Source organism: Rousettus aegyptiacus, unplaced genomic scaffold (genome assembly GCF_014176215.1).
Source record: "Rousettus aegyptiacus isolate mRouAeg1 unplaced genomic scaffold, mRouAeg1.p scaffold_m13_p_1, whole genome shotgun sequence".
NCBI lineage: Eukaryota > Metazoa > Chordata > Mammalia > Chiroptera > Pteropodidae > Rousettus > Rousettus aegyptiacus.
The window spans coordinates 93,303,401-93,317,216 of record NW_023416284.1 but is presented as its reverse complement, the minus strand read 5'-3'; the positions used below and the strand labels follow the sequence as shown (position 1 = coordinate 93,317,216).

The window sequence follows — 13,816 nt, the reverse complement described above, 5'->3', positions numbered from 1 at the left end:
CTCTGGGCAGTTCTTTGGGCTTCCTCAGCACTTAAACCAATCCACACTGACACTATATCCCTGGTCTCTAAACTTTTAAAAAAGCATGTTTCCAATCAGTAAAAATTATTTAAGTCTACATCCACAATACAGGCATATTTCTTTAAAAAATATAAACACATCACTTCTGTCAATTTATATATATTAAATATTAGTAAATTCTAGTTTATTTTTTTTTAATGAAAAATAAAGATACAGGATCTGATCTTACATTTTCTTTCCACTTTCCACAGCCCTTTGACCACTGTCAAATTACAAATCGGTGCTAACTCAAAGCTGGGGAGGGGTGGGGAGACTGATACGTGATGCCATCCTTCAGGCTGCTGGGGGTCTAAGAAAAACTTGTGGGCTCAGCCTCTTCCCTCATAGACTGGACCTAGTGGGGGTGGGAGTCGCAGGCTGGAGCACCCTCAGCGCTGCCAGGCCCCCGCCTTCTTGAGCAAGCCGGAGGTGGGGGCGAGGTTGAGCCCGGATTAGCTGGGGTAGTGAGGCTCCTGGAGCTGCGGGGTGGCCACAGAAGCAGATGTGGGTAGGCGAATGCGACATGCCGCTGCAAGACGACACTCTTCTGGAAGTGTGGGCCTCGGACAGGTCCGGAAGGCCCCTGGCTTCCTATCTGAACCCTGGGGACCCAGATGGAGGGGTTGGGAGGAACAGGAACAGAGGAGGGAGACGGATTAATGCCTTTGCTTCCATTAGCGGGCATGAGGAAGAAGGTGGGAGTCCGGAGGTCCAGCGACGCCCCAAGCAGGTATGTCACCCCACACTTAGAAATGGGGCAGAAAGGTCTCCCTGCTGTAAGCCGACACAAGGTAGGGGATCTGGGAGGGAGTGGGCCCCCCTCAGCAGTGATGGGGGTGGGGGTAGGGAGGGGGTTCCCTGGAGGTTTTGTTTTTGTTTTTGTTTTTGAGGAAAGAGGTATTTGCAGGCATGGGATGTCCAGGGGAGGAATTTGGGCTTTGAGGCTTTGGGGCATTGGATGTGGACGTGATGCGTGGGAGGGGTCATCCTTCCTCACCCGGAGAAGGAGGCTGCAGTTCCCTTCCCGATAATCCGCGGTTATTTCTGGCAGCTCAAGGGATTAGAGGGTGACAGGTAGCGCTCCGAGCCCCCCTTTCCTTCCTCTCCTTCCTCTCGACTCCTCCCCTCAGCAGCGACCTGCTCGGGGACAGAAGTTGAAGAAGAAAAGCACTGAGGCCCCTGAGTCCCTCTGCCCTGCGGGATCCAAGCCCAAGAGACCCGGAGGCTCGCGGGGGACCGAGCCCGGGGGCGCCTCCCAGGGTGAGGGACGAGGGTGGGAGGGAGCCGAGCAGGGGCGAGGGTAGTGCTGAGTCCTGGAGCCCTATCGGGGGTGGGGGACGAGGGCGACGGGAGTGGGCGGCCGGCCAGGGACAGATGTGGGGTGCGGGGTGTGGAGGGATGAATGAAACCTGGGGGAGCGGTGTCGACGATAAAAACAGAGCCGGAAGGAGACCCCCAGGGTGGGGAGTCCGAGAGGGGAGCGTCCAAGGCCTGGAGCGCCGTCCGAGGAGGGATTCGTGACCCTCGCTTCTCCGCTCAGCCGGGCGGAGGGCGAGGCCGCGAGAGGAGCCCGTCCCGGAGCCGAGTGAGGCCCGGGCACCACAGACGGTCTACTCCAGGTTCCTCAGGGACCCCGAGGCCAGGAAGCGCGACCCCCGGGACACCTTTCTGGTAGCCCGTGCCCGGGGCGCCGGGGACGGTGAGAGAGCGCCGGAGGCGAGGGCGGGCACGGCGCGGGGCGGGGAGGAGGGAAGGGGCCGGACTGGAAAAGCAGACGCGGGGGAAGAAAACCAAGAAAAAACATCCTCCACTTCTCTGGCTTTGTCTTCGAACCAGAAAAACCTTATTCTCTTGTTATTTGCCCCATTTTCCAGATGGGAAAACTAAAGCACAGAGCGATTAAGAGTTTCACGTTAAACCACACAGCTAGGGCCCAGAGGTAGCCCAGATGAGTCTGGCTCAAAAACAGCCTGACGGGCAGCAGCAACAGCACAGGTGCGAGGAGAGCTGCAGACAAGGGGGAACTGGGAGACCAGCAGCAGAATGTGTGAGGAGGTGAGGGTACCAGAGAGAGAGAGCAGAGACCCGACGAGAAGGGCCTTTTCTCAGAACAGAACTGCCAACCCCGTAGCATCGCCCTAACTTCAGGTCACTCTCCGGACTTGTAGACCTCCCAAGACTTTGGGGTCACCTCCTTCTTTGAGGAAGGTGCTGGAACTCCTTTCCTCCACCTGTTCCTGTTCCAGAAGGGAAGCCTCCCACCCCCGGCGTTCACCCACCTCCACTCAGCAACCCGGAGGGGCTGGGCTCCCCAGATAATGGGGCCCTCCCCAGCCCCCGTTATGAGGAGTTTCTGCCTACAGAGGATGAGGACGAGGAAGAAGGGGACCATGAAGGTGAAGAGGAAGAGGAGGAGGAGGAGGAAAAGAAAGTGAAAATCTCCCCTAAGAAGCTCCCTAAAGAGAAGGCTTCTGCCGACGTCAAGGAGAGGAGGGCCAAGGCCCAGGGTCCAAAGGGTGGGTGTTGAGAGTACAGAGAGAGCACACAGACAGGTAAAACTAGCCCCGCCCTTGATGGGATTGGGGTCTCATCGATACTCAAGAGTCGAGACATCAAAGTGACCCAGTGCCTGGACCTGAGAATTTCTTCCTCTGGTGGTTGGTTTTCTCCAGTGGCCCTTAAAGACATAGATTAATATGTGGTCCCCCGACCATCCTCCTGGCCCCCTGCCTAGGGTGCCCTGTGAGGCAAGGAGGGCAGAAAATTTGAATTTTCTTGGTGATTTTTATTTGGTATTTTTTTAACTCAATATGAATTATTGTTATAATTTTAATAAAAATAACAGAGCGATTATAGTAAAAGTCAATGGCCAGATGGGAGGTGTTGGGGTAGTGAAAAAAGTGAAGGAATTAAGAAGAATGAATTGGTAGTTACGAAATAGTCATAGGGATGTAAAGTACAGCATAGGGAATATGGGCAATAATATTATAATAACTATATATAGTGCCGGGTGGAGTACTAGACTAATTGAGGGGATAACTTTGTAAATTATATAAATGTGTAACCACTGTGCCATACACCTGAAACTAATGTAAAAAAATATTGAATGTCAACTCTAATCGAAGAATTACGATTAAAAAAATCAGTTGATGAATAAATGCTATGGTGACTCCCTGACCTGAGCATGTCACCCTACAGGTACCACAGTCTGGTCTAATTGTGGACAGGCAGCTAGGACCTGGGGCCTCTGCAGGAGCAAGAGAGTACTGTCTATAGTACTGGCCAGAGGAGGCTTTCTGTGGGAGATGGGTGGGAGCTGGGGTTCACGGACTCAGTTAATTCATTTGGTAGCTGCTTATTAAGCTACTGGTGTTTGTCCAGCCCCTTTTATGCTCAGGGTTAGAAAAGAGCCAGGCAGAAGGGAGACTCTGGGCCGAGGTCGGGCCTTCTGCTTCACTGGGGCCTGAAGGAACAAAGAGTGGGTTGGAAAATGGTCTTCAGCCTCAATAGGCTTTTCTTTGGCTAACCCCCACCCTCCATTTCTAGGGGACCTGGGAAGCCCTGTTCCTCCACTGAAACCTCTTCGAGTTAAGAAGAAGGAGGCACCAGCAGGGGAAGGGACCAAGATGAAAAAGACAAAGAAGAAAGGTGAGATTGGTCTCTGGAGAAACAAAGGACTCTGGGTGTGGTGGGAGTTGTAATCTCTTCAAAACCACACACACAGGGTCTGGGGAGGCTGACAAGGACCCCTCAGTGAGCCCGGCCAGAGTCCGGAAGAAGATCCCAGCAGCCATGTTTCTGGTTGGGGAAGATGGCCCAGCTGAGAAAGCTCTGAAGAAGAAAGGTGAGTGGCCTTTGGTGCCATGACATTGAGAGGCAGTCCTGGGGGTAGAGCTCCGGGGCACAGTGTAAGGTTCTAGAGTCAGAAAACTTGGGGTATCTTGACTGCCATTTTAATAGTTCTGTGACCTTGGGTAACTTAGCCTTTCTGAGGCTCTGGTAATAGTAATATGGGGTTACTCTCTTGTGATTGTGGGAAAGGTCCAAGTGAGACATGGGTGTCAGAAGCACTTCAAAAACCATGAAGTACTTCGCGGGGAAAGGGGCTAACTGGCCTGTTCCTGCTCCAATCCCAGGTGTTCCCAAAGGCTCAGAAGAGGAAAGGAAGGAGGATGAGGATGAAGAGAAAGAGGAGGCAGCTGTGGTGACCAAGAACAGCAATCAGAAGGGCAAAGCAAAAGGAAAAGGCAAAAAGGTTGGGTCTCAGAAAGGAAGGGGGCTGAGGTCTTTTGGGGGAACAGTGGCAGGGGCCTGGGTTTGGGGAACTAGTGTGGGACCTCATGGGTTGGGACCATGAAGTCGCCTGGGATTGGAATCTCGGCTCCCCCTCTAGTGACAGAATATGAGGACAAAGGGAGACTTGTAAGAACAGAAGGGATCGTTGTGGGGTCACCAGGTTGAGACTGGCCACCCAGGGGCCTTATATCGTCTGATCTCTAAGCCCTCCCCAGTGCAACCTAACCATCAGACGTAGCCAGAGATGCACCCCATGAAGAAATGCACATTTTCTGTACCAGGGAGGTGACACACACAGGCCAACAGACACATATGTACAACACCCTTGAGCATACCAACTGACTGATAGCTAGCTGTATGAGTTGTTAAAATATTTCCACCCTGCTGCTCTGAGCTCCCCAAGTGTTTTCTGCTACCTTACCCAGGACCTCCCAACCTTCCAGCAACCAGAGGGTTAACACTGGCTGTCAGGGGCCTCCAGGACACTCCTCCAGGCCTACCAGTGTCCATTCTGACTGGGCATTCCATGGGCAGAGCAGGTTGATAAATGTTTTGACTATTGCTCTTACTCACAAACTTAGGCACCAACATGCACAAACTCAAGTAAGCAGGAGAGAGAGATCCAACTGGATAGAGAAAGTGATGAAAGTCTTTGAGGAACTGTTTTCCACAAGTGGAGAGATCGCCATGAGGGCAGGGCCAGAGTCTTAGCTATGTGGGTTTGTTAGTTCATTCAGGAGTTGTCAGGTCTTGGGAGACCAATTCGCATTAGCCAAGATCATCAGATACTGATATATAAGCTAAAAGTCCAGTTTATTATCTCCCAAGAGAAATAAATATGATTGCAGTACAGCCTTTAATACAGTAGGTTCTTGAAATTCAAGCTGTTGAAATGTTTGAATAAGTTCTGGCTTTCTCCAAATCACATTCCAAACATAGTCTGGTGTTGCACAAGTTTCTTCTGGAGAAGCCTAGAGTGGAGAAGAAATGCTCACTGCCCGCAGGCTAAGGACTCCCTCCCCAACACTAGCCTCACCTAATACACAACGCAAACCTGCCCTCAGCAAAAATGGCCAACCGCAGCACATCAGGGCTTCTCAGTGGCTCACAGATAGATAGCATTTTATCCTCAAATGCACACACCCAGACTGGTAGTCTCTTTTGTCCCTGTCGGGAAAGTTGGGGTTAGAATCTTAGCTCCTCCTCTTGTGAGGTATAGAACATGAAAGCAAAGTGCATGCAGTTTGTGAGACTAGAAGGAACACTGTGGATCACCAGGCCAGGCCACCCTAGGACATAATACAACCACATTGTTATTAGTTTCTCCATGAGCAAAATTAGCTTATTCATTCATTTTATATATATATATATATATATATATATATACACACACATATATATATATCTACGTATTATCATATAATAAACCAACATGTAGTATCTTAAAGCAACAAACATTTATTTTCTTAATTTCCATGAGTCAGAAATGTAGGAGAGGTTTAGCTGGGTAGCACAGGCTCAGGATCTCTCATGAGGTTTCAGTCAAGATGTCATCTAGAAAAAAAAAAAAAGGATGTCATCTGGGTCTGCAGTCATTCTGAAAACTTGACTAGAAAGGAAAGACCCACTTTTCAAATGGTTCACTGTCACGGTTGTTGATTGGCGGTCTCTCCATAGCACTGCTCGAGTGTTCTTATGACTTGGCAGCCAACTTCCCCCAGAGCCCAGGAATGGTCGCCCACGAGAAAGAGCAAAGAGAAGCCAAAGTAACTTTTGTGACTTAGCCTTAGAAGTGACAACCCCCATCACTTCTGCCATCTTCTGTTGGGCACAAAGGCCAGCCCTGATACAGTGTGTGGGGGGGACTATATATGGGTGTTAAGACCAGGAGGCAGGGACCATCGTGGGCCATCTTGGAGGTTGGCTACGACATTGAGTAGTTACTATATGTTTATAATAATAGTAATAGCTAACACTGTGCTATGTGCTTAGAACACGGCAGTTGATACCTTCAGCCTCACCTCAGTTCACCCCATGAGATTGTATCTACATGAACAAAGGTCTTTCTAAAGGCTCTGAATCTAACAGGAGACTGGACAGCATTAAATCCCAGCTCCACCTCTTACTAGCTATGTGAATTTGGGAAGTTTCTTAACCTCTCTGAGCCTCAGCTTCTTCATCTGTAAAATGGGACAGTTATTTCAGTGAATATTGATAAGAAAATTAAATGGGTTAATATTTAGAAAGTGCTTAGAACTACCTGCACGTTGGTAGACTTTATATGAGTGTTTGTTAAATGTATAAATTAGGTAAGTTCTGTCCCAGGGATTCATCTACTTCTCAGATGGAAAATGAGTCAGGTCACAAAATGACAGACAGTGGTGGAATCACGATCTGAACTCAGGCCGTCTGGCTCCAGAGCCCGGGCTCTTAACTGCAAGCTAAATGAAATAATAATTAAATTCAAGGCTTCTCAGAGCCTCCTAACATCGCCTGCTGAGCTGCTGGGGAAGTATTCAAGGCCAGCGACACTCTAATTGGCCTCTCTGTTCTCTCCCCACACAGAAAGTGGTGAGTTGACCTGCCTGCCCTGCCTATGTCCCAGCACTGGGGACCTGCTGAGGGCAGGGGAGCTAGGCCTCTGAGGTTGAGACACCCTCTGCCCCCCACCCAGAAGGAGGAGAGGGCTCCATCCCCACCTGTGGAAGTGGGTGAACCTCGGGAGTTCGTGCTTCGGCCTGCCCCCCAGGGCCGGACGGTGCGCTGTCGGCTGACCCGGGACAAGAAGGGTATGGATCGTGGCCTGTATCCCTCCTACTTCCTGCACTTGGACACCGAGAAAAAGGTGGGTAGGGGAGAGATGGAGGGAGAGGGAGGAGGAGAGAGAGTGGAAGTGCCACAACAGGGCTGAGGGAGGTCTAGGGCCAAGATGTGGGGAGGGGCTACAAGGCAAATAGGCTTTTTCAACTTCATCCACTTCCTTTTGCCACCTGGTCTTCTCTTCCCAGCCTCTCACTTGTTGCCACCTCTCCCCAGGTGTTCCTCTTGGCTGGCAGGAAACGGAAACGGAGCAAGACAGCCAACTACCTCATCTCCAGCGACCCTACCAACCTGTCCCGAGGAGGAGAGAATTTCATTGGGAAGCTGAGGTGGGGCTAGGAGGCTCAGAGCATCAAGAGGGCCATGGCCAGCCTTCTCTGTCTCCTTGTGCCTGCAGAGTGCTCACCACATTAAACACTCTGGCCCAGGGCTTCTCATACTTTGTATAGATCACTTGGGAGATCTTGTTAGAATGGTTCAGCGGATCTGGAGGGGATGGGAGGAGATTTTATATTTCTAACAATCACCCAGCTGGTGCCCGCACTGCTCATCCATGAACCTTACTTGGAGTAGGGCATAAGCTCCATGAGGGCAGGGCCTGTCTTGTTCATGGTTGAATTCCTAGCACCTGGCACATAGTAGCTGCTCAATAGATATTTATTAGGTGAATGAAAAAACAAATATTTGGCACCTATCCTGTGCTGTGTCTCCCCATGTATCTCATCTAATCCTCACCACAAATCTGAGAGGTATGGGGGAGGTAGACCACTGAGTCAAGCTTTATTTCTTTTATTTATGTATTTAACACTTATTTAAGGCCTACCTGCGTGTCAGGCATACTTCTAAGTAACTTCCAAATATTAACACATTTAATCTTCTTCTTAACTAAATGATGTAAATACTGCTCTTATGCCCATTTTGCAGATGGGGAAGACGGGGCTCAGACCAGTTAAGTAATTTACCTAAGGTCATAAAGCCAGTAAGAGATGGAGCTGAGATTTGAACTCTGCTTGGTCTCCTAGATTCATCTTTTTAAAAGACCTAATGGGGGAAGTCTGGGGCAGGGGATACGGAGGATTTCTCGTACTAAGATCCCTTCCCAGTCAATGACCAAGGAGCTCTCAAAACTGCTTGGCAGGGGGCGATGAGGGTGGTCTTGAAGTAGGGCGTGGAATCTCCTCAGCACCGCCCCTAGCTCCGCCCCGCTTGCAGGTCCAATCTCCTGGGGAACCGCTTCACAGTGTTTGACAATGGGCAGAACCCGCACCGTGGAGGAGGCAACGCTGACCTGGGAAGCCTTCGGCAGGAGCTGGCAGCTGTCATCTATGTGAGACACCACCTGTCCCCCGTGTCAGGCCCAACCCCTTGCAGGGCCTTTGCACTCATTCTTCCCTAATGCACATCTCACTCCCAGGAAACCAATGTGCTGGGCTTCCGAGGTCCTCGGCGCATGACAGTCATCATTCCTGGCATGAATGCGGACAACGAGAGGGTCCCTATCCGGCCCCGAAATGTGAGCCCTGCACGTCCCTGACTCCTCTCCCTGAGGGTCCTGCTTCCTACATGACCCACTCTAGGGGAGCTGGGGGTGGTGGGCTTAGCTTGCCCAACACCCAACCTCTTGAGCACTCCATCCTCCAGTGCAAATGCATTCTAGCAACTTGTGTAATTGCATTCACTGAAACAAGCACAATAGGTTCTGGTTTTGTTTTGTTTTTAAGTTTACATCAAATTATTCATTTATATATTCATTCAATGGACACATTGAGGGCCAAGTATTATTATTCAGGACATCAGTGGACAAAAGGAAGATCTGCCCTCATGGCATTCTAGGGGAGCAATACAGTAGACCATAATTGTGTGAAATAAGTAAATTAGTATGTTAGAAGATGATGAGTGTTATGGGGAAAAAAGTTGAGTAGGGGAAGAGAGATGAGAAGTGCGTGTGTGCGTGCGCGCGTGCGTGTCTTTCGATATTAAATACAGTGGTCAGGGTGGGCCTGATTGAGAAGGTGAAATTTGAGCAAAGTCTTGAAGGAGGTGAGGGGGCAAGCTTGCAGATATCTTGGGAAAGATCATCCAGGCAGAGGGAAGAATGAGTGCAAAGGCCCTGAGGCAAGAGGGTGCCTGGTGGGTCTGAGGAACAGCAGGTGGCCAGTGTGGCTGCAGGGAAATGAGGTAAGAGGGGTGAGAGTTAGGGGCAGATAGAGCCAGTATAACTGGTTTTTACTCTGAGAGAAACAGGAAGCCAGAGTAGGGTTTTGAGCAAAAGAGTGACATGATTTGACTTATATTAAAAAGCAAAGATTGTTTCCTTTATGTTTGTTTATAGGTATAAGGTAAGATGAAGAGATGTCCTACAAATGTGGCCTCCTTCAGAGTCAGTCCTGTACCTGCTCCTTAGCACTGTGGGTCAGTTGAGCCTAGGATTTCAGAGACCGGATGACTGACATGCTCCATATAGTGATGTCACTTTACTCATTTACAATGAAAAATAATACCCCGTCAGCTGATCACACATCCTCCTCTGCCGGAAAGTCACACCATAATCAGAGGCCCAGTGCACAGGTGGGGCACCAGCCATGGATGGCTCTGGTCTTGAGGAGCCTGTGGTCCCACACTTGTTCTTTCCATGCCTGGAGTAAACACAAATATTCTCCAGTAGCAGTGCCTTCTGTGCATTTGGGCTCAGTAAGAACTAATGAACGACCCAGTGGTGTTCCGGATCTCTTCATCATCTTTGTTCATTCATTCTCCAATCATTTATTAAAGCCAAGCACTGGTAGAACCAAAATCCATCGAAACAATATCTGATATTTATGGAGCATTTATTCTGTGCCAAGAACTGATCTAAACAACACTTCATGCACTATTAACTTATTTAATCCTCACAACACCCTGTTGTGAGGGAAACTGAGGTACAGATAAATCACTAAAATACTGTACCTGCCCTTAGAGTATCTAATTCTGTCCTATTACAATGCAGTGGTAGAAATGGTAACAACAAGGTATTATGGAAGCTCAGATCTAAGACATGTAAATCAGACATTGGGTCAGGAAGGCTTCATGGAGGATATGATCTTGAGTGGACTCACTCTAAGCCATGAATGTGAAGAGGTGGCAAGGAAAGTCAGGAAAGAACTATCTAAAAAGTACACTCATACAGCCAACACTTCTTCCTTCCAGAAACTCTCTTCCAGGACATTTTCTTTTAACCACTGTTTACCTGTTTATCTCCCTAAGGACAACTGTGAGCTCCTTGTAGTTCCTAGAATGTCTGGTTCATCCCTGTAATCAAGTGCCAGCGTGTGACTGCTCCAAAGACCTCTTGGGTATCAATGGCACAGAGCACCTACTATGTGATGGATGCTACTTTCCATTTTCCAACCCTCCACTTTGGCATCCCACAGCTAAGCCCCATTCTCACGGATGCACACCTTGCCCCCAATGACACCACAAAGACCACCCCTAACTGTCCTCTTCCTAAAACTCTCCCAAAACCCAAGGCCAGTGATGGACTACTAGTGCGCTGGCAGAACAAGACACTGGAGAGCCTCATCGAGCTGCACAACAAGCCACCTGTCTGGAATGAAGACAGTGGCTCCTACACCCTCAATTTCCAAGGCCGAGTTACTCAGGCTTCAGTCAAGAACTTCCAGATTGTCCATGCTGATGACCGTGAGTATCTAATGGCCCCAGACCAGGCTGTTTCTACCACCTCCACCTCCAGGACCCTGACCCTCACTCAGGCCTTTCCCTATCACCACACCACACACACACACACACACACACAGAGGCCTGGAGCTATACTTTTATCCCTGGAGCCAGAATATCTAGGAAAGTCACTCTCTCCTCTGGGGGCATTGACACTGTGCTCTCTGGGGCCTTAAATATTCCAAGCAGGTGTCTTGGGGCTCAGTATTCCAGCCCCTCATTCTATGATTGACTAGAGCCCTGGGGTAGATACTGGGTAAAACTGTGTTGAAGGGAGAGTTAAGCTGCTGAAGTTTGAAAACCACTGATAGCCCAACCCCTTCGCAGTTAAAGAGAGTGCTGAGGCTCAAGGCAGTACCTTACCCAAAATCTCTCAGCTCCTCCAGGCAGTTACACTGGCCCTCAATATTTACTTCACAGACACACAGTATTTTCTCTGTGCCAGGCACTGTTCTCAGGACTTTACAGATACTGAATCGTTAGATCTTTTCAACAGCTCTGTGAGGAAGGTATTGTCTATTTGACAGATGAGAAAACTGAGGCACGGAGAGGTTATGAAACAAACCCAAGGTCATACAGTAAGATAGAGCTGGAATTAGAACCCAGGTAGTCTGGCTCCAGTGTCTGGGCTCCTAACCCTTTCAAGATAGCTACGTAGGGAATATTAATCAAGCATTTTTGAGTGCCTACTCTATTGTCTTCTCTCAAGTGAGGTCAAAGGCCTGCCCTTGAGGAGGGAAACAAGATGTACCCAGAACATAATTAAGTAAAAATGTCCCTGTTACAAGCCTGGGGAGAGGTCTGCATTAGGGGTAAGAAAGTTTGGGAATGGAAAGGTCTCTCCCAAGGGACTCCAGGTTCCCAGGGTCAGCTAACATTGAGTGAGTTCCCCACCCCCCACTCCATCCTAGGGATGTGCCCCAGTGTCACCTGTCCCCAGGCTTTGGATAACTGCTCTTCAGATCACATTTCTGGTGGAGCCTGGTCTGCTGAGGTTGGGGGTATTTTTAGTAACTTCCTGCCCCTATGGATGTTGGGGGAAATGTTAGGATAGGTCTGAATGGGGCACAGGATGAGGAAGGGAACCAGGGTGCTACTTAAGGGATTGAGCCTGGTGGTCTAAGATGGAACTTGGGGTGAGCTGGGGAGGGGGATGGAATGGGGTCAGAAGACAATAGACGCGTTGGAAAGGGAGGAATCCAGGCTTGGAGAAGTTTGATGGGGAAGTTTGACAGGTTCCTATAGTTAAGTGGCCATTACATGAATAGCCCTGGTGGCAGAAGATAAGGCAGGGTCTCTGTCCTCAGGGGCTTCCAGGAAAGTTGCAGGTGGGGCAAATTGGATGAGGTAATAAGAGAGGATGGTTTGAGGGTGAATACCTAGGTAGCTGAGTATTGGGTCCCAATGCAAGGGAGGAAGACAACCCGCAATGCTGAGGGCACCGATTGCCAGGATGATGACCCAGGAGGTCTCCCACCGCCCCCACCCTTGTCTATATCCACAGCGGACTACATCGTGCTGCAGTTTGGCCGCGTGGCGGAGGATGCCTTCACTCTAGACTACCGGTACCCGCTGTGTGCCCTGCAGGCCTTTGCCATCGCCCTCTCCAGTTTTGACGGGAAGCTGGCCTGCGAGTGACCCCAGCAGCCCCCAACACCCCCAGAGCCCACCAAGGTCTGGGAAAGGATTCAATGGAGGCTTGCAGGATCACTTTACCAAAGCCCCCACGGAAGACTCCTCCCTTGTCAGGGAGTGACCCTCACTGTCTCCAGGTGACCCCCATCCACTCCCCAGCCTGGTACAGGCCAAGGCAGGGGAGGAGCTAAGACCGCGAGTCTGACGGAGATGAAGAACATCTGGAGTTGGAGCCGCACATCTGGTCGCGGAGCCACACACACACACACACACACACACACACACCAGTCACTTCCCGTCCAGGAGCAGTAGTCAGTATTGTTTTAACCCCCTCGGGGACCGTGCTAGGGCTCTGAGGAGTTGGGGCTGGCTCGGAGGAGGGGGTCGGTGATGGAGGACGTGGGCCGGGTACCCACATCCCCAATAAAGCCGCGTCCTAGGCCAAGAGGAGCAGTAGTTCTTCAGCGCGTGCGGAGGACGAGGCGGCGGGAGGCGACCGGAGGGCGGGCTGGAGGCCTCCCTTCCCCGCTCCCGCCCAGGCCCGGGGCGCTCCCTCGTCCCCTCCCCCGCGCCCGCAGCTTGTCCCTACCGAAACTCGGCGGGCTCGCGGTGTCAAGACGCCCCCCGTGGGGGCCCTGGGGAGCCGGCCGAGAGGGAGGGCCCCGGAGGTCCAGGAAGAGAGGGAAAAGGAGAAATTCGAGAAACAAGCCTCTCGGGGAGAACCAGACAAACCGGGTCCGGGCAGGGCGGGCGCAGCCGCCAGGGCGGGGCCGGGTCTGGGCCCCGGGAGTGGGGGGCGGGCTCTTGCGAGGGAGAGGGCGCTCCGCCTCGGCGGCTCGAGACGGCGGGGGGTGGGGGTGAGCCCCGAGGCCCGTGCACTCTGGCTCCGCCGGGCTCATGACGTGACACCCGAGCCCCGACACCGACGGGAGTCCGGTACCCGAGGCAGGAGCTCCGCCCTCGGCCTCGCCGAGGCAGGATCCCCAAATTCCAGTGGGGTACTGGGGAGGTGGGCTAAGGCCCAGTGTGCAGGGGGAGGTTGGGAGTGTCGCCACTGCGGGCGAGGAGCAGGGCGCCCGGGTGCAGGAAGGCCGGGAGCGACCGCGGGTCGCGAAGCCGTGGGGTGGGCAGCCAGAGCGCCGGGCGAGGGCGGCCCCGCCCCTCCCAACCGGTGCCCGCCCCCTGCGCGCCCCGCCCCCTCCTTCCCCGCAGCCCCCACCCCCCGCCGGGCTCCTCAACACAAACTTTCCGTCCCGCTCACTCCCTCCTCCGCGCCCGGCGCCTCCCGCTC

General features: G+C 51.6%; 1 protein-coding gene and 1 long non-coding RNA gene across 5 annotated transcripts; one reads left to right on the top strand and one right to left on the bottom strand.

Annotated features, from left to right (window-relative positions):
- The first annotated feature begins 467 nt into the window (after positions 1 to 467).
- TULP1 (TUB like protein 1) lies at positions 468 to 12,552 on the top strand. 4 transcript variants are annotated; one of them, XM_016120223.2, is made up of 15 exons: positions 468 to 630; positions 739 to 790; positions 1,191 to 1,320; positions 1,601 to 1,759; positions 2,424 to 2,576; positions 3,607 to 3,708; positions 3,785 to 3,904; positions 4,197 to 4,315; positions 6,922 to 6,927; positions 7,031 to 7,201; positions 7,393 to 7,505; positions 8,389 to 8,503; positions 8,591 to 8,689; positions 10,683 to 10,854; positions 12,395 to 12,552. In XM_016120223.2, the coding sequence occupies exons 1-15, from the start codon at positions 563 to 565 to the stop codon at positions 12,526 to 12,528; spliced, it is 1,713 nt and encodes a 570-aa protein (XP_015975709.2). In that variant the 5' UTR covers positions 468 to 562; the 3' UTR covers positions 12,529 to 12,552. The 4 variants fall into 4 exon arrangements, with proteins under 4 accessions (XP_015975709.2, XP_015975707.2, XP_015975711.2 ...); XM_016120221.2 differs by having other exon boundaries at positions 468 to 790; XM_016120225.2 differs by lacking the exon at positions 1,601 to 1,759 and having other exon boundaries at positions 468 to 790.
- Positions 5,795 to 13,643, bottom strand: LOC118615048. Its single transcript, XR_004956316.1, has 2 exons — positions 13,115 to 13,643; positions 5,795 to 5,910 (listed from the first exon to the last, which is right to left on the bottom strand). It is a non-coding gene; the product is annotated as an uncharacterized LOC118615048 (long non-coding RNA).
- Positions 13,644 to 13,816: the final 173 nt, after the last annotated feature.

What these genes read in the sequence shown, in the direction of transcription:
- TULP1 (XM_016120221.2), top strand. Translation starts at nt 563, where the DNA reads ATGTGGGTAGGCGAATGCGACATGCCGCTGCAAGACGACACTCTTCTG. An exon ending in ACTTGGACACCGAGAAAAAG is followed by an intron (nt 7,202 to 7,392) that starts GTGGGTAGGGGA and finishes ACCTCTCCCCAG; the next exon opens with GTGTTCCTCTTGGCTGGCAG. An exon ending in TCCCTATCCGGCCCCGAAAT is followed by an intron (nt 8,690 to 10,682) that starts GTGAGCCCTGCA and finishes CCAAAACCCAAG; the next exon opens with GCCAGTGATGGACTACTAGT.